The sequence below is a fragment of the Haliotis rubra genome, unplaced genomic scaffold, assembly GCF_003918875.1.
Source record: "Haliotis rubra isolate DU_JTF1 unplaced genomic scaffold, ASM391887v1 Scf315, whole genome shotgun sequence".
In the NCBI taxonomy this organism is placed as follows: Eukaryota; Metazoa; Mollusca; class Gastropoda; order Lepetellida; family Haliotidae; genus Haliotis; species Haliotis rubra.
In genome coordinates, this window is record NW_025766986.1 from 517,192 (window position 1) to 544,280 (window position 27,089).

Consider the following 27,089-nt stretch of genomic DNA (forward strand, 5'->3'; position numbering starts at 1 on the left):
GATATCTTGAAATGAATTAAAGATATCTCAAAATAGAGATAATTTTGCCGTTCTTTACTGGTATCTGTATTATAGATATGAATACTTGCTGTAAAGATATCTTCAAACTCTTTAAGGATATCTTTAGTTTCATTTTAGATATCAGCAACGGCCAGAATTGACGATATATATAATTTTAAGTTCTTAATAAATGTGAAAACGGCTTGGCATAGTAAGAAACTGTAGTACCCCAACGCGGCTGGCAGCTACATTCTGTCATACTGATAGTTTTGTCACTGTATTTGACGTTAAGCATCTCTCCGAGAAGCAAAACCCTCTTCTGTCTCAGTAAAAGTGTTTGTAATCCACACCAGTAGAAATAAGTGGCTTGAACAAGGGGAGATAATCTCAATATTAGTAATATAATTATGAGACGACCCCGATAACAATAGTTGGAGCGCAACTGTCCAAAATGGCGAACGAAGTTGCTCACGCTCCCAATAAAACCTGGGAATTGAGCTTATATGAACTGCATAGGACGCCGCAGGAGGCAATTACCGACAACACAGAAATCGCCGTCTCCCCGAGAAGCTTACACAGCGAGCTAATGTGTCCAATATGTCTGGATATGTTGAAAACGACGATGACAACCAAAGAGTGTTTACATCGTTTCTGCCAAGACTGCATCATAACAGCTTTAAGAAGTGGAAATAAAGAATGCCCAACGTGTCGTAAGAAGCTTGTTTCTAAACGTTCTCTACGTCCAGATCCCAATTTTGATGCACTGATTTCCAAAATCTACCCAAGCAGGGATGAATATGAGGCCCATCAAGAGCGAGTGTTGGCCAAGTTGAATAAGACCCACAGTACAGCAGCCTTGACGAGCAGCATCGAGGAAGGATTACGTCAACAAGCAATGAATAGGGCCCAGAGAGTCCGAAAACATGCATCTGAGGGAGACTTGAGTCGACAGTTAGATGGGGCAAGTACACCGACATGTGGAACAACATCAAACGAAACAACACCGAGGAAGAAAGTGAAGACCTATTCCGATGAGTCAAGTTGTGAAAATTCATTAAGTGAACCCCCACTTGGAATTGGTTTGGGAAATCTAGGCATAGACACTGCAGAGACAGGGAGTATTGGCAGTGTGTCAGAACAGGGCCAACCCAGCCCCGATATGATCGTGCCGGAACCCAGTGTTAGCGATATCGAACTTGTGTTTAAACCACATCCTCAAGATGTTGATGGCGATATGGATATTGCTGAGCACACCAGATACATCAAAACTACTGCCAATGCCACTGGTATGGTTATGAAGATGGGATTTCTTCTTAGATTAGTCTGTGTAGTACTTAATGTTGTCTGTGTAGTACTTAATGTTGATTACAACACACAAATGTTGTGTTTATATTGCCATGGTATTATGAGTTAGAACTGTTGTTTTCTCCCTAATCTCACCTGTGAAACATCTAACAAACTCATACGACACAATAATGTCCTAAAAACAAATCATCATCTAGGTATTTGAAAATTTAAAAAATGCCTGTGTAATAGTGAGTGAGTGAGTTTGGTTTTAAGCCGCTTTTAGCAATATTCCAGCAATATCACGGCAGGGGACACCAGAAATGGGCTTCACATATTGTACCCATGTGCGAATCGAACCCAGGTCTTTGGCATGACAAGCAAAGGTTTTAACCACTAGGCTACCTCACCGTCTTCGCCTGTGTATTATGCACAGCTGAGACAACTGTAAAAATCTGTAGGATAGGTTGATGTTTAAAGTTAATAGAATGCATATTCTGAATTTCTTCCTGTTGCCTATGACTAGCATGAGGAAGTTAATTGAGATTTTTCCGAGAACTGTGCTCCCTTAGAAAAAAGGGATGTCATTGCACATGTGTGTTAAAGAATAGTAGTTACAATCACCTCAGCAATGAGAGACCTTTCACACAAATGGATTAAGATCTTTTATACCTATGAAAAGATCAATTACAACACGCACAATAGCTATGATTAAGTGTTACATTTATTATTTAGAACAATACTGCGATTAGCGTCAGACATGGTCCGAGTGATTTATCACAAGCCACAGGCCTATTGTGGAAATATTTAGGATGACAAAAAATGTTTAGCGTATGTTAGGTTATGACTTTGGTGATAATACTGGAATATTAACAGTAAATAATAATGACGTTTTCATGTCAAGATCCGGGTTAGTATAGGTTTTCCCCAACTCATGCTTGTTGCAAGCGGCAACTATGGTAATTGGATGATCAGGCTTACTGACTTAGTTGATGCAGGCTTACCATGTTGAATCCCACATGGGCACAATGTGTGAAGCCCATTTCTGGTGTCCCCCGCCGTGATGTTGCTGGAATATTGCTAAAAGCGGCATAAAACCAAACTCAGTCAGTCAGTAGTTGATGCGTGAAAGCATGTCCATAATGTGTTGTTTGGTCTTCATGATATCAACTAGTGGATTCCCTGGCTCAGACTCGATTGGGCGGTGGGGTGGCCTAATGGTTAAAGCGTTGGCTCGTCACGCCCAAGACCCGGGTTCGAATCCCCACATGGGCACAATGTGTGAAGCCCATTTCTGGTGTCCCCCGCCGTGATGTTGCTGGAATATTGCTAAAAGCGGCGTAAAACCAAACTCAGTCAGTCAGTCAGACTCGATTATTTACAGAAGTATAGTCATATTGTTGGAATATTTGTGTGGTGTTACAAAACAAACCAGTAATAATACACATCCATATTTCACAGTCTATTTTGTTGTACACTTATTTCAAATTGTCTGTTGTTAATCATGTTAAATGAATTCTTTTGTTACAGTTGATCATTTGTCCAAGTATCTTGCTATCCGTCTGTCTCTAGAAGCTCAGAATGCAGAAAACGGTAAGACTTGACCACTTTCGAAACCCTGCTAATACACAAATGTAATACATTTCTAGAATTTCAGTCATTATCAATCCTAAAAGTATTACGAGACTCCTGAACCAAGTTTGATAGCTGTTTATTGTTTCAGGCCCTGCAGAAGAAAAGCAGTACGCCATCTACATCGCAATATCTCCCGGAAACTTCGCTGTCCTCAGCGGCTGTATGACACTGGAGCAGGTCAATGAAAAATACTGGCGTGTTAATCGGCCCTTGGAGATGTTTTATCTGCAGCAGAGAAAAGGGGCTGAAAATTCCATGAAGAAGAACGGAGAGAAATGAAAGACATTCTTTTCGTCATGTTGAGTGAATTTAAAGAGCATTATCATTTTCATCACTATTCACGCTATCTAATGATGAAGTGTACCATAAGTTTGTAATCATCACATGCTATTGGCCAACTTGCAGAGCCACTTTAGATGCGTATTTGTTCATATAATTCTTTCTCGGCTTATCAGATCAGGCAGTCAATTATCAAAATAGCCACACAACTAAGAATCAATATCGGGCTTCAGCTTCATATTGTATTGCAAGCAGTTATGTGATTTCAAGCTGTTTTGGAATAGAAAATGATTAAATCTTCCCGTTTTCAATATTGCTGGAGTTATCGATTGAATAAATGGTCAATTGATCGATCTTGCTTAAGTCACCCATTACTGATCTGCATATTGTGTGGGATAACCAGCACTAACTTTTAAGGATATGGTTTAGTGGAAAAGTTGGTCAACATTGGTCACATTTAGAATGGAATTCCTGAATAGTTTGTCTGGACATTATTTCAACTCCGTGCCAGCAAGGCACCTTGGTCTAGCTGTATGAAATAATCTTGAAGCTGTGGAAAATGTTTTCTATTCATTGAACTAAGTACAGAGACCCCATTTGTCCTGTGACCCTCCTTTTCTGGAGATTCTGCCCCAAGGTGAGCACTTACTGGAATATGTTTCAGTGGAAATGGTGCCATACTTTAATATTTGATAAAGTGCTAATAGGCTATTATAAATGAGAAGCTGACCAGAATATATGATGACAGTTAGATTCACCAAAACTTGTCTTTGAATAAGTGCTTATCACCTTTCTGATGTCAGTATTATATTTTGGAAATAATGTTTGGAACATAGAACAGGTGAAAGGTAAAACTGAAGAATGGCTGGCAGGTCTGGATATCTTGTGATGATTACGATGACTTGTCCTCTCCATGACCTGATCTGATTAGTCTTCGAGCTATGTACATATGACTGTATTTCATGCTTTAATATGTATTTTTATCATTCCTGTAATTGTCTCATTTAATGAATATGGAAGTTTAATTTTTGTTCTCTGACTTTAAGTTTGCTTAAAAAATGTTTTTCAAGAATTCATTTTAGATGGATGAGTTATGCCCCTTGGATCATGGATTCTATAGGATTTCCATTATGATACGAATGTTTGATTATGCTTAAGCAGAACCATTGGTCCTTTCTAAGTAAAAGTCTGCCATGTTGATAACGGGTCACTAATGACTGCAATATTTAAAACGATTCAAGACACTCAAGTCACAGAACTTCTTTTGTTTATCAAAAGCTCCAACTGCCTCCTTATTAGTTCAGATTTCATTGAACGTGTAACATGTGTGATTCAGAAATTAGAAATTGTATCAGAAGTACAAATCATCTAGCCTGAGTGACTGCCTTCATATTTTCAGATTTCACTGCCGAGATATCACACTGCATTTAAATCACAAATCACCCATGCAAGACAGTATTAGATGATATCACTTCTACAGATGTACTCATGTTAGTCTTCCAGTTTATGTGTGGAGATAGTTGGATGCTTGCTTGTGTCTCTTGGAACCGCAACTGGACATGATTGAGTTAGATTAGGAACAGGTCCGATGTATTAGGAACAGTCCGATGTATTAGGAACAGGTCCGATGTATTGTGTCATTCTTGATGCTTCACTGCCTTGTGTACACCATTATCTTAATTACACTCATTAACACAGACCCGTGAAGATCCAGGTCAGGATTGGTATTCAGCAACCTTTGCTTGTCATAAGAGGCGACTAACGGGTTCGGGTGGTCAGGCTTGCTGACTTGGTTGACACATGTCATCGTATCCAACTTGCATTAATCGATGCTCATGCTGTTGATCATGGGATTGTCTGGTCTAGATTTGATTATTTACAGACTGCTGTCATATGGCTGGAATATTGCTGAGTGTGGTGTTAAACAACAATCAATCATCAACACAGACAAAACAGGAGCAGGATCCCACATGACAGTGCTGTGACTCTCCTAAACTATCTTAGCCTGAACATTACTTTGTGGAATAGGGCCCAGTTGTCTAAGGTGCTGTAGTTTGCTTTGCAGGGTTGTGGATCTTGGGTTTGCCAGAAATGTGATTGGGGTTTCCACTTCTAGCCAGTGTGCAAAATAACCACTGGCCCGCTAGCCCGTGGCTAGTAAAAATCCAGTCGGGCCAGTAAATCTCCACAGTCACATGCCTGAATGGCTGGTGAAATTTCTTGGATTTTTTTGTAAATATATCACTCTCTCCAACTTGTTAAGTTATACTACACTTTTATAACCAATAAGATTATGCTCTGATAAAAATGTTCATCATAATACCAGCTTAATGATGAAACTGTCATGCCGACAGTATCTTATTCTCATCTATTTTGTAATCTTTTGCTTAGTTTCTACATTCAAATTTCGGGCTAGTGAATTATCTTGTGGGCTAGTAACTTTCAGGCATAGCTAGCCTGACTGGCTAGCAAAATTTGGAAACTTATTTCGCACACTGCTTAAAGTAACGCTGATCATATTTCCAGGTTTGTCAGCACCAAACCCGTGCTAGTAGCTTTCACGGAAGAAGTAAATGTCTGAGACATTATGGATTTGCACCCACCTTCAGCTGAAAAGAAATGATATGACTGGCATACTGTTTAATTTGGCTTTAAATGACTCACTCACTCATGAATACATACAGCAATACAAGACAAGCCATGGCCTGGTTACACTCAGAGGGAGCCAGAGAGTGATAGACCAGCAAGTGCTCTCATCACAGCAGCAATACTTCGCTTACAGTTCGAGCCACACATACTCAGTAGTATCATTGCTTCAGTGTCAATCAACTGTACAATGTTTTTTGATGGAGTGAGTGAGTGAGTTTAGTTTTAGACCGCTTTCAGCAATTTTCTAGCAATATCATGGCAAGGTATGCAAGAAATGGGCTTCACATATTGTTCTTTTCACAGCTTCAAGACCTGACGGGGCGGTGTGGTAGCCTAGTGGTTACAGTGTTCGCTTGTCATGCCAAAAGCCCGGGTTCGATTCCCAACATGGGCACAATATGTGAAGCCCACTTCTGGTGTCCCCTGCCGTGATATTGCTGGAATATTGCTAAAAGCGCGATAAAACCCAACTCACTCAAGACCTGACTGAAATAGAAATGAGTCACAATCATACTGACCATGTGCTCTATGTATTTATGAGCGATGGAAGAAAGTAGCGTATACAAGGAGTAGTGCAGATGATAACACTATATTGGCATGTTGACCAACAAAAGTCATAAGGTGTTATTCAGAAGTTAGTATGTTTCATTTCAAGTGTTTCAGTTCTACAATGTTAAATTGATCTAAAACTGGTTGTTTAGCATGTTTTACACAAAGTTAATCCACAAGGAACTTGATGCATGATTTTCTCTTCAATCTAGAAAATACTCTATTAAGACTTTTTGTTGCCAAACTAGTTACATCTGCCCTGTTGATATGCCAGCTAGGTTATGTCATTATGGATGCTATCTATCATATCTGTATGGCGATTTATTGACTTACAACATCTGTTACTTTCCTTGATAATATTAATACTAGAAGTACTGCGAGAGGGAATATGAAACCAGACTGTTATCGATCTGTGATGAATTGGTACGTTTCTTACAGACCTGGGGTGATGGGGTAGCCTAATGGTTAAAGTGTTGGCTCGTCACGCCGAAGACCTGGGTTCGAATCCCCACATGGGCACAATGTGTGAAGCCCATTTCTGGTGTCCCCCGCCGTGATGTTGCTGGAATATTGCTAAAGGCGGCTTAAAACCAAACTCAGTCAGTCAGTCTTACATACCTGGGGCGGTGGGGTAGCCTAATAGTTAAAGCGTTGTCTCGTCACGCCGAAGACCCGGGTTCGAATCCCCACATGGGCATAATGTGTGAAGCCCATTTCTGGTGTCCCCTGCCGTGATGTTGCTGGAATATTGCTAAAAGCGGCGTAAAACCAAACTCAGTCGGTCAGTCTTACATACCTCAGTTGACTATTTTTACCCCAGAAAATGTGGAAACTTTGTTTTGTGTTTGATGATTACTGTATGTCACAGGCTTTGTTGTGTATTTCAGTGCAGTTGTTTGTTCCTTTCTAGTACCCTTATCAGTGTATGTAGTTTACATGGACTTGGCCTCTATTTCCATAGAATTTTCATATAGGTTTATGTAAGTTTTGCATAATTTTCCTGAGGTATGGTGAAATCAGTTATTAAATTTGGCTGTTTAAATATTTTTTATATCGCTTTTTACCAAACAATTGGACATGTACAGGTAAGTCGGTTAACTATGGAGAAATTATTGCTGAATCTGAAGGTACAATGCCATATATACTGTAGCATGTAAAGTTTTATGAATGTATTTAATGTTTGCAGTGACCAAAAACTATGCTATGCATTTTATCAATTAATATTTCCAGTTTGTTATTGCTGGTAATGTTTCAGATTAGAGTAGGTTATTACATTTGAGTTGCATTTCAGTTGTGTCTTTGAGTGTATTTTGTCTGTCGTTCAACAAAGATTAGGAGAGAATGGGGCTCTGCTTTGTTTCAGTATATGGTGCAGTGAGCATCAATAGTGCTTTGTAGCTAGTTGGTTTAAGTGTGGGGTATAAGTGTTATACAGTTGGATGGAGACTGTTCTTTTGGAGTTATCTCCCTCTAACATATTGCCTGGATGTGTACTGGTGTTGAGGGCAAGGTTTCTTTGAAGCTTTGATGGTGTCACTTGTTTGCTGTCTACTAGCAATGTATTCCAAGAATCTCACAATGTTGTTGCGCCTTCAGTATTTGTCAGTTTAAAGGGAATAAGTTATGATATAGTTTGTTTTAATCAGTTTCAAATATATTTTGCATGGAATGTGGTGAAAATCTTGGTTTGAGGTTCTCATATTTGATTATGAGTTTTTAACTCTGAACCTTCATCCAACCACAAACCCCATGTGCTCCATGTTCTATTTGCAAAATTAACATTATTATAAGTGTTTAATCATTGTGGTGAAGTTATGAAGCTTACCATTGCTTACTGCCTCTACAACCAAATGGTGGTGTATACACCACACAATTATTCCAAGTATGTTGTGAACTGCCTTAACTACAAGAGTACAATGTGTTCTTAATGTCACTGTAGATGTTGTGATTTGTGAGTGACGAATCGCAGCCATGCACTGTACAACAAATTGATTTTAGTGACTACAAGGGCAATTATTATGCTGAATCAAAGGTTGCTAGGTTGCAGGTTAACATGACTGGTTCCCAACATGGAAGTCTGAGTGACCTTTCACACTGTAATTTGCAGTGTTTATTAAATGGCTGATGACTTGATTGAAACAGGAAATATTTTGGAGATGAATGTTGAATTTGTCCAGGTTAAATATATTTTCAAATACCAAGAGCTACCGTATCAAAATATATTTTAGCACATATAGCCCATTGGTTTGGTTGTGTGTAGCGGAAACTCAAAAGTCAATTACGATGTTTCCTTTGGATAGAAATGTAGAAAGAAAATCTGTGCACAATGGCATATTGTCCATGGAGATTTGAAATATGTGTAAGCCCATATATTTATTTCTGAATCAGGCATTCCCAAGTTGAAATCTTTAGTAGGACCAGTCGGGACATCTGGAGCCATGTCTGTGTGTAGAATGTTTAATTTCAGTGCTTGGTGTTGTATGCTGAGTTAGGCAACATGCAAATAAAGTGTACTCATCATCCACTTCGTGTCTTGTGTTCTTGATAATCTTGTGGAACACCCCCTGGAACATCTTGTGGAGCACCCCCTGGAACACCTTCTGGAGCATCTCCTGGGATAGGGATGTAACAATGCAACAAACTATCGATGGATTGCAATTATTGAGTCTCCAATAACAATTAATGGATGGTAGAAACGCAAAACTATTGATGCATCGATAGTATGTATAACTATCAATAGTTTAGTAATTGACTTCCGTTGATATATGCGCAGCACAAAATACAGGATGTTTGGGTTCAGACTTACAGCTTCATTGAGTTTATGTTTTAACTGTTTACTTGATCTGGGTTTCAAGTTTCTTGTCAGTTATTAAAAGAGACTGAAACTACTTCAACTTGTTTTTATTCCATATAAACTATATATTCATTTGGGAAATGATTTCAAATAAGACAATTCAAGGAGAGAAAAAATTGCAATACTATTGCAATAGTTGGTCGCAGTAGACTATCGCTCTCGCAATAGTATGTTGTAATAGACTATCGCTCTCGCAATAGTATGTTATAATGGACTATCGCTATCGCAGTAGGTGTAGTTGTTTCTCCCACAATAGTTGCCCCTACCCAGGAACACCTGGAATATCTTCTGGGGATCCCCTGAGCATCCCTGGAGCACCTGAAGCAAAGCCTGGTACAGTTGTATGCACTTACTAGATGGGATATCCGTGAGACTCGGGGATTGCTTGTGGGAAACTGGGGACAACGTCCCGCAACTGCCGGTCACAAGTGATGGAGAAATTTAGATAGATAGACAAGCAGACACCGCATGCAGAAAGATGAGGATATTGTGAAATACTGAACAGTATGGTGGAATTTGTAGCTGCAGGGTTATTATTATTATTATTATGAGTATTTCCTTCTAATTTGATAAATTTTTCATAGGAGTCATTCCTGACGCATTATTGTTTTTCACATAAATGTAACTTTCATGGTAACTCGGATGGATCAGCCAGTTGCCTTTCTGTGCTTATCGCGGGTACTTGCAGAAGACAGTTTGCCAGTGGCAAAGACGCCACAATTGGCTGTTCCGAGTTGCCTCCCCTTGGCGTGCCAGAATACGTTGATAATAGTTCAAATAACAGATTCGCTTTGATCATGTTTCCAGGTTCAATAGGTTCATATGTTTCCATACCTGCCTGTGCTATAGGGGAGTGAACGGATTCACTTCGGAATCTCCTCCCACGTGACGCTGAAACGCCGTTGTACATTTGAAATACTGTTCCAAGCGTTGATAAACTCACTCGCTCAATTTCATAGATAAAACAAAAGCATAAATCGTCATTTGTATTGGCATCTTTTACAGTTTAAAACCTGTTAGACACAAAAGGCCCTGGTAATTCCGTATCAGTGTAAACAGTAGTAATTTCTGAATGTTATTGTAGCTAAGTAGATAAAGTGTTCGCCCATCGCGCCGAACATCCAGTTCGATCACAGCAGGACACAATGTGACAACGGAGCAAAACTGCCCCTTCCCCCACCCCCACCGAACTGTTCGTACTCGGTCAGCGTTACGGCAGGATCACGACACGAGATGTAAGAAATAGGTTTGATATGTGTCCATATGGAGAATCGAACCAGAGTCTCCGGTACTATAAGCGAACACTTTATCCACCAGGCTACCCAACATTCGCACGCCAAACCACTAAACACATTAAAAATAATTTTATGATATGTATATTTTAAAAATAAAATTTAGCCGCGCAGCTTCAATAAATCAGGAAGGAATTTCACTTATAATCAATCATACAACATAGACATGCTTGTCGACATGTTGGATGGAAATTAGTACCAAGCACGATAAGAGGCGAACAAAAGATTAATCGGTATTGACTAAGATCAACCCGGTTTAATATATCTGAAGATATCTGCTCTGTCATTTATTTGATATTGAGAACAGATAACAATACCTAACGGTTTCACATTCGCTATAATTTCACCTCGCTACACAACTGACAAGCGCTCACGACAGACACACCTTTCTGAATGGACACGTGGTTCGAGTGGTGTAGGCCCAATTCAAGACTGACCACTGACAGGTCACGTATTGGTCTAATAGTCGTGCAGGTGATATTGTAATCAAGTGAAGGCATATTTAAGATTACACGGTAGCATTTATTTTAGGTGGACCTGACTAAACATATCTGTTGTGGCAGTCGACAGACATGAGGGGCTCTAGACGTGCATGTGCATTTTGTAGCCGTACTATCTATTATCGCTGTTACATTCTGTCTGTTGGCTGTCAGTGGCTGTCAAATATGTCGGGTGTTTGACGATCTTCTCGGATACACTTTCATCGAAAATTTCCTCTTTTGACTTCACCAATGACTCATTCAGGGAGAATGCATATCTTCGATTCAAGGATATATGCGGAATGGAGTAAAATCAAGGATGCATGAGTTACATTGGGGTACATTCAAGGATATATGAGGTGTACTGGAATATATTCAAGGAATATATGACGAAGTTCAAGGATATCCGAGGAGAATTGAAGGAGATTCGACGATATATGAAATTAGAGGATATATACAGAAAATCGAAAGACTCTCAAAGAAACGGGAGAAATAGGAGAAATGTTGAGAATTTTTTTTATAAATGACGAATATAGGGTGGAGTTCATGTAAGTATGGTCATGAACAGAAATGAGTTGCTTCGTTTGGGACCAGCCAATGAAACCGCAGACCTTCAAACCACGAGACGACGAGTTTGTCTTTAAATTCTCTGTACTAATTTGATTGAGGTGTGGTTGGTGACAAGACTTGCCCTCTGTCGAACCCAGGTTATTTTGGTCTGATAGAGAAACCTGTGGCGTTCCTTGCTTAAAGAAAATGAACAAACCGAGGGAGAATCTTCTTCCCATCATTCATCGGAGGATGGGGAGAGCCAGGGACGAAAGAAGCATGTCTGCTGCTGAAGCGGCCATCTTGGAACAGATTACTCAAATCAGATCTCGTATCTCTGGGCGGAGAAAATCAGTCCCACCTGAAGCGGTTTGTATTGTTTGTCGTTTGTAGATGTATTCAACAAGTTGCTGTTTGTTATCAACGAAGTTAAACTAGTTTCCTATTCACAGAATGTCAAGCACACGCAGCATGGCAAGCACGAGAGTAGGGAAAGATGGCGACCAACTCTGGAGCCTGTCAAGGTAAGGCTGGCGTTAAAGCTGCTTCTGTTACCCTCCTTTCGTCATGGTCATGTCCTGTGATTTGTTCTTTGACGGATGGTACAAAGTTCAACAGTTTCAATAAGTTGAACAGCATTCGAGTGATGATGGAAGAGGAAATACAACGTTAGGTACCAGACACATGCAAACCTCAGACCACAAGGGCATTTCATACATTGCTTTCGACCATTTATCAAACATCAAGTATATTAGACCACCGAATACATGACGATAACACTGGAATGATCAAAGGAATAGCGTTACACAGTACAGAACATCGATATAAGACCAAAAAGTACAATAGGCTGACATTTGACAGTAAGGAACGCGGACATTAGACCCGCCGACAGCAGGACAGTGACATTAGACATCAAACTACACCAGCTGACAACAGACTAAGAGAGTGAGTGAGTTTAGTTTTGCGCCACACTAGCTATATGGCGGCGGTCTGTATATAATCGAGTCTGGACCAGATCAACAAGCATGAGCACCGATCTACGTAATTGGGATACGATGACATGTGTCAACCAAGTCAGCGAGCCTGGCCACCCGATCCCCTTGGTCCCCTCTTACGACAAGCGTGGGTTACTGAAGATCAATTCTAACCCGGGTCTTCACGGGTCTCAGACAAAGAGAAAACCTAGCAGGCAAATAATGTACGTGTACTTAATTAGACAATGTAATAACATTAGGAAACCGTGTGTTTCAAGATATGTACTGGTGCTTCCATGGCGTATGATATCCGCTTGTAGTACAAGGCACAGATTAATAAAAATGTTCGCAAGTCATCAACAGAATTCACCCCAGAGTTCACAGATCATTTCAACAACCGGAATGTTGCCCTGTTAATGCGAATAAACCTCATTAATAACGCACTTATCCATTCGTCAACGGGTGGGATAGATTGAAAAATGATCACACTGTGTTATTGAACACCGACAGGTCGACCGTAGATCATTACCCCAAATTAACCTCTCCAGGTATCCCGTGTCTAATATACTGGATAATAGAATTTTATATACTGACATTACAGAAATATCCAAAGTTCAACGCTTGATTCTTCACAACATGACTTAGATCCGATATATTGATTATAGTTAGTGTTCACGGTGTAAGGCGGGGTGATCTCCTGTGTCCTTTATTATTGTGTTGTATTGTGTCATGGTGTGAAGGCTGCAAATCTCATACACTTGAATGGTTCTTAACTGTTATACTGTCACAATAAATAATGCGATATGGCCCTGTTGCATTGTAAGTATTGATAAATAAAACGACCCAATATTCCACTGACTGTTTGTTTTTTGAAACATTTTTTCAAAGAATGTCCTAACGCCAATTATTATCAATATCGATTAGGTTTTTCAGGACTAGGCTGTGGGTGGTTTAGAACACAGCAAGGGCAAACTGATTTCCTTTTGGCACTGAAACCCCAAGCTATTGGCAACTAAACAGCTATTTGTATGCAGATATGGTAATTGACGCCTCGTAAAAGACATTGATTACTAGCCGGTACAAAACGTTCGGTCCTGGCTTGATTATCAGAAAAGGTACAGGTACTGACAGATGAGCTGTCACCTCAGATTCTTGGAGACCTTCCATCGGGAAAGGTGCTGATAATTCATGTGTTGTCGGATTATTTACAAGATAGTTCAGTTTCGAGGAGCTTAAGAATCGACAAATGGTCACGGCATAGTATAATACCGTTTTCCATATGTTAGAATTGTATTAATCGTAGTGATATTCTGTCATCTTTGGTTTTAAGGTGAGATTACCCGTGACTGTTTCTCTCCACATGGCTTGGTCTTCTGACTTCGTTTGCGCAGTCGTGATTTCCAATTCTCGTTGGCTGTAACAATATGTACCCAGATACGTTGGAAGTTGCACATTTATCTCTGTCAGGACGTTAAGAATAACGAGGAACATATTTTATACCACGGTCAATACGGTTGACAGCACGTGCTGTGCAGAGTTTATAGAGCAGCAATGACCATCAAGGCTTTGAGATCATGTGTCAGAACCATGGTTCGGTTTCGTCGTCGGTTGGAACATAGACGGCCGTTAGCACATCAACAGTCTGAGTCGTCACAAGGATCTGGCACCAAGGTATGTGTTCAGAGTTAGAATCAAATGGTTTTGTGTATACCTAATTTCATTCTTCTTGAAACATACAATAAAGAAGAAGTTGCCATCCATATACCCGTCTTATAAACATACATACAGACTTAGCGGCGGTGGGGTAGCCTAGTGGTTAAAGCGTTCGCTCGTCACGCTGAAGACACGGGTTCGATTCCCCAAATGGGTACAATGTGTGAAGCCCATTTCTGGTGTCCCCCCACCGTGATGTTGCTGGAATATTGCTAAAAGCGGTGTAAACCCATACTCACTCACTCACATACAGCTTAATTTACAAGCTTCCACGGGTAGACTTGAGTAGAACAACCCACATACATGTTATACAGCTGTTGTCTATTCCTCACGAATCATAACCTCTACTGTTATACAATGTAACGTGCACACTTTGACATTCAATGTTTCATATTGTATGCCAGTTACGTTTACATATGACATGTCGTCTCCTCGTGATCAGGGGCGGTGGGGTAGCCTAGTGGTTAAAGCGTTGGCTCGTCACGCCGAAGACCCGGGTTCGATTCCCCACATGGGCACAATGTGTTAAGCCCATTTCTGGTGTCCCCCGCCGTGATGTTGCTGGAATATTGCTAAAAGCGGCGTAAAACTAAACTCAGTCAGTCAGTCCTCGTGATCATTGTTGACAAGCTTGTTTCAGCCTCACGACAACCATCCAATGTATTCCTTTTCGATATGGATTTCCTCTCAAACTGTTTGAAGTTGAAATGCGTGTTTTCTACCATTCTACCTGCATATTTTACCCTTTGAAAGTACTGTAATCTACGGCCATTACGAACTTGAAGGGAACGCTAATTTTAGTTCGTCATAACCATAGTTCATTATAAGCAGTTCGACTATTATACACAGCCCGCTGAATAAGACAAATTCAGTTCGGTATATGCGTAGTTTATTGTATCTGTCCATGAATTCTGGCATTGCACACCATTAATTGTCAGAAATTGTCTCGCTTGTCTCGTCGTATCATCTCAGAAACAAAGTCAACAAACCTAACAATGACCTAACCAAAAATAACAGTGAGCCCATTTGTTATGCGCTAAGCTCCACGCTAGAAGGCATTCTCAAAACGCTACAGATTTGACAACTTGACGAGTCATACTACCAGAATAATCCACCTCGTAGCCAATGTAAACGTTATACAAGTTTGATACTACTATTACATAACGTCCTGTTATTATACAAACAGGACTATGCAAGGTCTGACAGTTGGTGGAAAATTTTAGGAAAAACGTTATCCATCGAAAATCCAAGATGTCTGTCATTTTACCAAGATGGCCTCAAATTTCCAAATTTTTCTTCAAGTTTAATATAATAGTTATGTACATTTTAATTATTTAATGTGATAATATGTGCTTGTTATCTTGCTGAGTGTGATGCTTATTTTTCTTGGACTCATCTATTTTGGTCAGTGGAGCGTTACATTTCCCTGGCGCTATTGTAATGATTGTAATAATCGAGTGGACGATATCTCCACACACGTGCTGTCACTTGAAGAGTCGATGTTATTGCTTGTGCTAAAGCCGAGGAACTTTCATATAGTGCCTCCATACCTGTTCCATTATCACAGACCACTCGAGTAGACTTGTTCCCGCATATCATTGTTTGGTAAATGTGGTCGACGTCTTACATAAGTCAAGTTATATAGAGTGGGTTACGTATGGGTACATTGGTTTAATGTACCTTTTGAACTTGCTTCTCAAGCAGCTAGATAATAGGGGGGCTATACCTAAAAGTAAACATTTACACTTCTTCTAAACCACATCTTCACTTCAATGATATACACTGTGGCAGTACACAGAAGCCTTATAGTGTAGTTCCAACAGAGGATGACGTTTAGAAAGTTGACAGGAGACTTGCAGGTTGAAGAATTGGTAAATATTGTAACAGTTTGTTTTTTCTGAGAATATGTGTCTTTGGTCAATGAGAATATTGCATTTAGCGCTTTGTACCGTTTTTCCAAACAGCTAACCGTTTCAACATTTGCAACTATGCACTTTCTTGTAACATGTCATCGTGACCCAATGCGTAGATCGATGCTCATGATGTTGATCACTGGTCCAGATTATTTACAGACCGCTGCCATATAGCTGGAATATTGCTATATTGGAGTGCGGCGTAAAACAAAACCAACTACAGCCACTTAGTAATCGTAACATTTATATTATTTCGCCTTTACGTGTAGCATTTGCAACAAGTTTGTAGCGTCTTATAGAGCGGACCCGGTGTTAATGTTATTCGGCATTACACGTTCAGTCTTGCAAAGGCTGGTTTGTGTTGACAGGGGAATAGACTGTATTCATGCTGCGAATAAAAATTAGTCTTATCTCTTGGTCCGATATAATCAATATGCATGACATTTTGTGTCATTAATTTGGAACTTCGCCGCCCTCTCATTAAGGATTTACCCAGATATGTTTGAACAGGAGTTAGATGTGTATGGCATACATGTGTTGGAAACCACACTGGTATTCGGCGTCATAACACATAAGGGTGTTCTATTAACACTGACCCATGAACATCCGGGTCAAAACTGGTCTTCTACATTCCATGCGTGTCGTAAGAGGCGACCAGATGGATCAGTGATCAGGCTCGCTGACTTGGTTGATACATGTCATCGTATCCCAATTCTGTAGATGTATGCTCATGATGTCAATCACTGGTTCTGGTCCAGACTTAATTATTCACGGACCGCGTCATATAGCTGAAAACTTGCTGAGTGCGATTTTAAATAACAAGCAAATAACCATATTAATTTGAAAATTGAATAACTGATCATCTGATAAAAATGATATATTGTCGATATGGTTACTGATCGATGTTCATGTTCTGTCGAATAGAAATGAATCTACGTCATATCATGGATCACGTCGGATTGATTAAGCCTTGCAGTATACCAGGCGTTGATGACAGGTGGTTCAAGCCATGCAGTTCATGGCTAGTGGTTACATGGGTCTGTGGACTGTCTTTGACTTTGACTTTGACTTACACTGAGTGTTATTCATCTTCACACTTTCTGCCGATAGGGGCTGATATTAAACTTTTAAATGTAGTAAATTCTTAATTCTTTAAACATTTGATACTAGACGTTTTCGATATTGGCAAAAGGGGTTCAGTTTGTTGAAAAAAAGCGCTTTAATTTCACGTCACCTTATGTCAACACTTCTACGAATTCTTGTAAGAGCAGTTTATCTTTCTGACATGTTGCACACACCTGTTAGTTAGTAAATGAGTGATTGATTGAATGAAAATCGTAATAGCAATAGCAATATTAGGAATATTCCAGCAATATTATGTAGAGGTAAACCTGAAATGGCCTTTACACATTCTAACCCATTCTAACAGGAGGGCGCTCGGATAGTCCAGTGGTTAAAGTATTCGTTTGTTGCGCCGACGGCCCGGGTTCGATTCCCCACATGGGTACAATGTGTGAAGCCCATTTCTGGTGTCCCCCGCCGTGATATTGCTGGAGTATTGCACAAAGTGGCGTAAAACCTAACTCACTCATTCACTAATCCATGTAGGGAATTGCACACGATTCGGTGAGACGAGACAGATCTTTCCCCACATAGGTACAACGTGTGAAGCCCATTTCGGGTGTCCCCCGCCATGGTATTTATTGCTCAATGCAGCCTAAAATCCGACTCACCTACCCACTTCTTGTTAACTAAACAGTGCTACTTTAACGAAAGCTCGGGAGTAACCAAAATAAATACAATACACACCCATCATCGCTAGACATGGCGCTCCATTTATCACAAAGGACTTATTATTCATCTGAAGATTTGTTTGCGATATTTTTGTGTGATAGAAATGGTTTATGCAAGAGCTCCCGAGGAAGTCGTGCGACTTTAGAAGGGTATTAACTGTTGATCTTCTGTGTGTTATTCCACGTCCTGCTGGTGCATGAGATTGATTATTAACTTTAAATTGCCCGAGTAGATAACCCCATCAAACCCCGCCTGTGAAGTCAATATTCCCACTGACAATATACTGTATAGGCTTGGCGATCTGTCTCTAAAAAAATCCAATCCACGAATGAATTTATTTCAATATATTATTTTACACAGTTACTTAAAAGTACAAAGCCTTTCGAAACAAGCTATGAAATAAGTTCAATCACATTTGATGATTTTATGTTACAATTATTATTGAAAGTCATTTCTTAACATTTAAATCATTTGGCACACCCTTTAAGGTTCTATTTTTTCTTTTTTTATTACTCAATAATATCCCAACGAAGCTTTAGTGACAAGGAAATGTATTACATATGTATCGGGTGATACCCCCTACAGCTTACAGTGGACTGATACTCCTCTCCGTTAGCTCACCTGGTCTCCGAGCAATGTTTGAGTTTCCTAATACCGTCGTCTTCTGTTCTGTTTTCGTTTCTCCGTACCATGGGAACTATGAGGCGGATTTTCTAACAAGTGATATATCAAATATAAATCGTCTCCAACCAAAGTTTTATTTGGTTTCCATGTTAAAACCAATTGGAGTGAGTGAGTGAGTTTAGTTTTACGCCGCACTCAGCAATATTCGAGCTATATGACGGCGGTCTGTAAATAATCGAGTCTGGACCAGACAAACCAGTGATCAACAGCATGAACATCGATCTGCGCAATTGGGAACCGATGTAAACAAATTGGAGAAACAAAATGAAGTTTATCAATGATACATAGTCTGACAATTCTACACTAAGCGTATGTGTGCATTTGTTGTTCTTCAGAAAATGTAGTTCGCCAACAAAATGCTTTAGTTTTTACACGTTACCTTTGCATCTGTTGTGAACAGTTGTATTTTGATGTAACATATGGTATACAAAAGTACAAATTCTAGCGCTCTCTGGTTTGAGTTTCACCCAGGGTCCGAACGCACACCCTCAGAGTAAGGCACCAGACACAAAGTCAGCGATCTTACCCTCTCAGCCATCATGGTTTAAAAAATAATAAATAAAAAAATAAAAAAGAAAAGAAAAAGGAAAAAGAAGTCGGACAGTTTGTAAGTTGGTAGTGTTCCCCTTAAACTTTTTTGTCTTTCAGTACCCGAGCCATATATGCCTCTCTGTAATGCAAAAGCCCTTGATAAAGCAAATCTGCATTTCCCCCGGTTTGTTGAAAATGTAACCGAATAATAGAAAATTTAATATTTATTTCACATTAGGCCACTTTCTAATTGTCCCTTTGTGTCCAAGGTATTCTCACATGACCGATTTGAAAATGTGTATTTCGTTTGTATTTTACAAACCGTTTGTGAATATAGTTAGTATAACACCATGCAATAAGATATTGTTCTTCCTCCATATTTTATTCTATTAGCGCCAGGTGAGCTACACATAACACAAACGCGTCTCATTGTCTACCTGATGACAATGTCCATTTCAGCTGTCAAACGTCACATGACAAAGAAGTAATATATGCCTGTGTACAACTCGGCTTAAGACCCGGTAAACAGGTGCGTCAACCAACTGGGAGATGATCGTATTGTTGAAATGAACCGTCTCGCTGTATGGAAGGCCAGATACTTGCCCTTACCTCTGTTGTCTCTTGTATACTTTGTGAGAGTTTCAGGCCACATGTATATATGTATAACAGACTCATATATTTACATTTATTGCAAGTCACGTGGTGGCATATTTACGTTTTATGTCAACTCATGGTTAAAGGTAGCATGTGTTTTCATTACATTTTTATGTTTGCTTTTTTTATGGAAAGAAAACATTTCTGACGTTTCAAGATTTGAAATGTTATAATTTGATACCTTAAGAGCGTATGATATGTTTTTGTTCTGAGAGAAGAACGTTATAGTTTCTGCTTTAATATTTTAATGTTACACAGTGTACATGGTGAATACACGTACATGTATTTATGATATTTCATTGAAACCATTCACCGACTGTGAAGATTATTCTGCAGATTAACAACAACAATACCCTACCCCCCAAAAAACAACAACAAAACAAACAAACAAACAAACAAACAAAACGCATAAAAAAACGCCAGTCCCAGATCAAACCAAAACTAAGCAATCAGTCCAAATGACCTTTCCAAATGACCCCGATCTTTACGCGTTAAGCCGTGTTGATTTTCAGCTATTAGATTGTTCTCGCATCAGTAGACATAGCCAAATGGGATTAATGTTTGTCAACATTTCAAGCAATATAATTCACTGCGTACACAACTGAACTAAATTAAGTCCCCCAGTACAACAACTCCACTGTGGCGCACCTGTACACACGCTGGCCTATTCATAGTGTTACTGAAGTTACTTCACGATCTCTGAAGCCTGACGTGTAAACATCAACACAATACATATCTACAGCTGTACTGTATGTATAACATTCAGGGGTACCTGTCTCCTGTACTTCTGTTGTCTGGAGCAACCACGTTACCAAGGAACTTCAAGGCCTCGGGTCTGTGCTTGTGGGGATGTTACGTACCTTCCCCCAACAGGTCTGGGCGTGATTGGTTCCTGGGGTTCAGGTCTTGGCGAGATGGTGTTGATCCAATTGGATTTGGATACTCTGAATGTGATTGTTTGGTATTTAACACCATACCTAGATTTCTCAGCAAAATTCCATAATCGTGTCTGGACCAGACAATCCAGTGATTGATATAGTGAGCAGCATGGGCAGATCCAGGAATGTTTTTGGCAGACCCATAGGCCCCGCCAACGCAAAAATATCTTCAATGTGGCCTTAAGTCATTTTCAAAGGGAGAGGGACCTGAACCCCCCTCCCCTCTGGATCCGCCAATGAGCTGCGATCCATGCCGCCATACGATGACATCAGTAAGGTCAACGAGCTTGACTACTCGATCCATTTAGTCACCTTGTATGACTAAAATGGGTATGTGTTTGTGCGCCAGGGGAATTGTTAGCAATGTTTGGGTGGGTGGACCCGGTCCACACATGGCATTCCCAGTGTGACCTCTGTACCAACAGGAACTAGACCGCCTCCGTGGTGTAGTGGTTAGAGCGTCCGCCCGGAGAGTGGAAGGTCGCGGGTTCGATCCCCGACCGCGTCATACCAAAAGACGTTAAAATATGGTACTTGTTGGTCCCTGCCTGGCGCTCGGCATTTATGGGTACAACAAGGACTGGTCGGCTCGGAGTCAGTATAATGTGTCTGAGTGGGGTATTCATGCTTCACTGCGGCACGGTGGGCTAGCACTATAAAACCAGCTTAAGTCTGGGCTAGTACAAGCAGCCGCACATACACATACACACGCATGCACGTCGTCATATGAGCGAAATATTCTCAAGCACGACGTTAAACCCAATTTCACCTCACCTCACCTCACCCCTCACCAACAGGAACTATGTACAGTATCTGTTGCGCTTTATCCGTACTATGGTTGAGTGAGTGAGTGAGTATGGTTTTAACCGCTCTTAGCAAAATTCCAGCAATATCAGCAATCACACACTGTACCCATGTGGGAAATAGAAAACTGGTCTTCGGCGTGACGAGCGAACGCTTTAACCATTAGGCTACTCCACCGCCTCTACTATGGTTGACCTTGTCATTACTAGAACTTACAACTGTCGGACATGGGCAGTTGATGCGAATGTGCATGTTATTCGATGTCTAAAATGACTGGTTTCAATAATTCAAACAGATAGATCTTTTGGGTCACGCTGGGCAAATTATTTGCAGGTTATACCGCAATTCTCATTTAGTTTTCGTGTACGACGCAGTATTTTGGTTTTGAAAACCTCCCTTAACGCATCGATTTGAACATTCATGTTAAGATGAATATTACCTTTTGAACCCTTTTTAAACCGCCGTGATGATGGGATGTTGCTAAAAACAGCATAAACCGCATTCACTCTCTCCCCACCTTCTGAGAACAGAGTCCTAACGATATAAGCCGCTGTTGTCCCCTTAAACAAAAGACATATTACCAGTGCTATGTAACCACCTACTCTCTAGCACTGCCGGGGGGTAATATGGATATTGATGAGTTTTTAACGATGTAATATACATATTGATATCTCGTTTCTCTCCAAGACCATGTGGCTAGTTAAAAAGCCCGAACTGATTCATATCTGAAAGATCATTTCTCAGCATGGGGTCACACTTTCTGTAATGACAGCGACATTAAAATGCCGAACTATATTTTCCTCAGGACACATTGAGGTTTCATGTCATGGAATTTATGAGCAGATATAACACGAAATTAGGTGACTTAAGAAGAATCAAAATGCCAGTGTTAATGTGTGTGCAATAAACGGCGTATCTCCCCAGCGCAGGCTTAGATTCCTCCGTGGAAGGTGTCGATATCACTTATAGTGGAGGAAATTAACATGCTATCAACACTCTTATTACCATCAGCTGATCTAATACGATACCCATTAGATGATAGCTCTATACCGCAGTAATCCGATATAATCAAAAAGAATATGGAACCACAAATATTCTCGGTTATTAACTGAAATATTCAACTAGATGCCGGGAATACCGTCAACAGATTTTGTAGAAGTTATGTGTAATGATTTATTTAATCTGTTGTATGCATCGTGTCTAGCGTAATATTCAGGGCCTGACGATAACCCCTAAATACCATACGACCGAAGCCTAATTCGTGTTTTGTAATGGCTATAGTGCCAAAAAATATACTTCCTGCGTAAGTGAGGCTTGAAAGCAAGGTGCTTTAGATTGAAAGTACATGCTATACATTATTATCTGTTCTAATTCTTTTTCTTGTCATTTTTTGTGTAAGTGTTTTCGTTTCATTTGAACAATTCTGACCTATTGAGGATATTTTTTATTCATTGTGGTGTTAGTGTCGCTGTCATGATTACTTTAATACTTGAATAGACAGTATATGTCACGATGTTGCAGGACACAGTTGAGCGCGACAGTATATGTTTAGTGAGGCACATAACACATGCACTGTACAAAATCAAAACATTTTCCAAAGGCAAAACACAAGCAGATTGCCAGTTCTGGAGTGCTTGAAGAAAGAGATGCGTCTTTAGAGCTGGTTTGAAGTTTGTTGTTGTCGTGATCTGAGATATAGGGGAAGATTGTTCGAGAGGTGGGGAAGCTCTGTCCCCCAGTCATGTTTTGCTGAGATGAATGTGTCGTATCAACTGGTTCACATAACAAAGGAATCAGCGGGGCGTTTGAAAGGTGATGAGATAAGGATGGATAACAATATATGGATGAACAACTTCGGTATTACAGTGAGAAGAGATGACTTTACTTCTTGCTTGGTAGGGGTGTTAGAACCATCCTCGATAATTTCCAGGGTATACGTTCCGATAAATCTCCACTAAAACCTGGCATTCGTGACCAACTCGTGTTATTCCGGGACAAGCCGAATAGCTTCTTGCAGGTTACAGAAAGGGGCGAGTGGTGACGAATGTAAACCCTGGATGCATTTACGGCTCGAGCCGATGATTTTATTACCTCCCTTTGCTGGCTCCGCATTCTCACAGTAGCCAATCAGATAAGCCGCCGTTACAACAGAGCTTGTAGTGTTAACAAAGATAGCGGTCGATTTTGGGGGAAAACATACAGACAAATTGACAGGTCTGAAATCTTAAAAAATATATGCAAGAACTCCTACCTCTTTCAGAGTAACTCTGCAACACTATATTATTGTGTTGCCAAGTTTAATCGGTTAGATAATTTAAAAAGCGAAAGTGAGTTGTGATTGGTACGCTCAACTGCCCGGCGTAGACACCTGATTGGATAAAAAGCCAACCAAGGGAGGTAATAAAATCATCGGCTCGAGCCGTAGATGCATTCAGGGTATAGTGGAGATTTATCGGACCGTATACCCTGGAGATTATCGAGGATGTGTTAGAACCTTATAGTACCAGAACGTCGCTCTCACTGTAATAAAGAAGTTGTTCATCCATATATTGTTATCCTTCCTTACTGCTCCAACTTCTAAACGTCTCTCAAAGACGTCAGGTGATGAGATCTTTGAGATAGATACAGACGTAGTTGATATAGATGCAGTTGTGAGTCAGAAGAATAATTTTGCATTAATTCGATTTTTGATGGGTAACCAGTGGAGGAATTGCAAACTTGGAGGAAAGAACTAGTAATGAGGCGTGCTGCAGCGTGTGCAATTCTCTGAAGTTTAGATCAAGATGCTGGGATATTGAAGCAGAGAGCATTGCACTAGTCAAATGGTGATATAGCAAGACTTACGATAGTGCCTGTTTCTGTGTTGGGAAGATATCGTATTTAACTGATGTTGGGAATTTGTTAAAAACAACAACAAGCTTTTGACAATTGATTGACGAGTTGCTTCATGGACATGTTACTCTGAAATGTAACTAACAGGTTTATGATGCAATGTTACAGTCACCAGTTCTGTCAGTGAGTGAGGATGGGACTCTTGTAGCTGCTGTTCTCACCCTAGTGTCATGCATTTTATTTTGCTGTCATTTAGTGTCATTTAGAGATAATTAAGGGTCACCCATGCCCTAATATCGGCCATGCAGGGTCCAGTTTATTTTCTGTGTACGGGGATCGAGTTAAAAGGTTAAAAGATACTTTAATAAAAAAATTGTCAGGAAAAAGTGAAAGTTTGAACAGGACTAACGTGCCTCAAAGAGTGATCTTTGAGTGGCGTGGCTGGTGAAGTTGGTGTCAAGAACAAGAGGGTTAGTCTATGGATATACAACTGCACATACTTAATAACGGTGTTAGCATCTACACCGAAACGACGCATATATTGCAATAAAGAAGTTGTATATCCACAGAACTATCCCTATTGTTTCCTGAATCACCACATTGAAATTTTACATTCGTTAGGCCTTGTCCGAGGTCCGCTCTAGCGCTCATAGCCTCAGAAAAGAGACCGTTAATACTTCAAGAACCTGTCCCTAGTTTTGTAATGAATGGTATATTCATGGGTATCGTGTTCTGATGGTCTGAGCAAGGTAGTCCACGAATCACCTCGAGTTTTGATATTCCCAACACACGCGTATGTTATCTACCACAGGCAGCTACCCATCTACCCTGTAACTGTATAGGGAATGCTTCACCGACTGGACGTGTATGTATGGAAATAAGCCGATGGCCTACATTCTCCAAACGGTTCAGATCACAGTAGCCCGACTCTTGAATGAGCAATCTAAAATATATCCACCCAAAATTCCAAACCAGTTTCACTTGCATAAAATAGCGTGACTTGTTCATGTATTACAACTTGAGCCAGACTCGTAAATTGAAGCGAGTATTTTATTAGTCACCCCGAGACGATCCCCGTCGTCGCCATGTATATCCATGTACAAACTGCCCCTTTGACACCGGACAACTGTAGTTGGGGACATATGAAGCGACAGACGTGGAAACGCATGCATGATGCTGTCTGTTGCTCCGGCTGGACGTCGCAGTATGTCCCTCCACACTACCTGTCTGGACATTAGAAGGTTAAAGGTAAGGTTGGTTTATTTCATAAAAACACACCAAAACATTCGTCCGAATATCTTGTAAGAAACGATACCCAAATTTGTTTAGAAACTGAAGCCTAGTGGTTCAAACGCTCGCTCGTCTCGCCGAAAATCGGTGTTCGATTCCCATAGAACGCTCAGGAAGTGTAATGATGCTCAGAACCTCAAACCATACTACCAAACTTGTTCAGTAAAATGCTTTTGAAAGGCTGCGATAAATTATATTGTTTGTGTAACCGGTTGGGGGGCTCATCTGGTGTCATCACTATTTGGTACTGGGCCTAGATTTTCGAAGCTCTCTTAGCGCTAAGATAGTCGTAAGTTAATGTTAATGTATGGCACTTACGACTATCTTAGCGCTAAGAGTGCTTCGAAATTCCAGGCCCTGATTCTTAATCACATGCTCTGTCATCGTATCCCAAGGGTTGCATCACTGGGTTGTCTGATCCAGACTCGATTGTTTTCATACCCCATTGTAACGCTGAATGCGGCGTCATACAAACCCATACTCATGATATAGTCAGAATTGTACCATCAGCTTTTAGCAGAGATTGTTTTATGTATTTGGAAAGGGCTTTGTCGTTTCTGTTGGAATACATCCCTTCTCCAATAACACGGCTAACAGAGGGAGGTCCTAGGTGTTTGATCTACATGTCATGTTCCACTGTTCAGTAGACCATAGCTATATTGTCACCTGTCGAAACGCGATCTCGTAGTGGGTATGAAAAACAGCCCTGGTATGTTGTGGGTTCATATCACAGCAGGAGATAGTGTTTTGTGTTATTGTGGTCAAAGTATCTTTGTAAAAAAATATGGTTTGCTTTGTTGTTTAACACCGATCTCGGTAACATGGTAGTTCCACGACGGCGACCTGTAAATAATCGTATTTGGACCAGACAATCCAGTAACTGACATAATTAGTGGAACAATCTACAAATGCTGTTCTCCTCTCCTCTCCAAGTCCCATGCAGATTTCTTCCCAATCACACCTAGACTGACGCTTAGTCTCTGAATATATATACTTTTGATACAATCAACTAACTCCATTTATATTGAATTGGAGCCCCAGTGATATGTGAGATCTAGAACCTGAGCTAAATCCAGACAAGCTTCATGAATGGCTCTAGCCTTGGAACCGACTGGACCAAAGGAAATTAATTTTAGGGACTGAGACAGACCACAATAAAATTTCTCATAAAGCTTTACATCGTTGAACGTTGCAATGAATAGTTATTATTGTCATCTGTGAAGCATCTGTTTCTGAAGTGTACCCAGTTCTAGAAGAAATTCCATACTCGTGTTCCTATCAACCGAACTGACTCATAAACAGGTAACCAAACCCGCAGTCCCTTAACTATTTGTCTCCAAGTCAAGGCCTCGTTTACACACGTGGAATTCGGCCTTAAAACACCCCTGTTCA

At 40.3% G+C, this 27,089-nt stretch overlaps 2 protein-coding genes across 2 annotated transcripts in view; both read left to right on the plus strand.

The window, feature by feature from the left end:
- The first annotated feature begins 442 nt into the window (after positions 1-442).
- Positions 443-4,831, plus strand: LOC124283419 (E3 ubiquitin-protein ligase RING2-A-like). The gene is made up of 3 exons (XM_046719474.1): positions 443-1,286; positions 2,815-2,877; positions 3,008-4,831. The coding sequence occupies exons 1-3, from the start codon at positions 452-454 to the stop codon at positions 3,196-3,198; spliced, it is 1,089 nt and encodes a 362-aa protein (XP_046575430.1). The 5' UTR covers positions 443-451; the 3' UTR covers positions 3,199-4,831.
- Positions 4,832-10,921: 6,090 nt separating this feature from the next.
- LOC124283420 overlaps positions 10,922-27,089 on the plus strand; it is a 77,940-nt gene continuing 61,772 nt past the window's right edge. The window contains exons 1-2 of the mRNA XM_046719476.1: positions 10,922-11,939; positions 12,023-12,094. Coding sequence (XP_046575432.1) covers positions 11,778-11,939; positions 12,023-12,094 — 234 coding nt within the window. The 5' untranslated portion in view covers positions 10,922-11,777. The remainder of the gene's footprint in view (positions 11,940-12,022; positions 12,095-27,089) is intronic.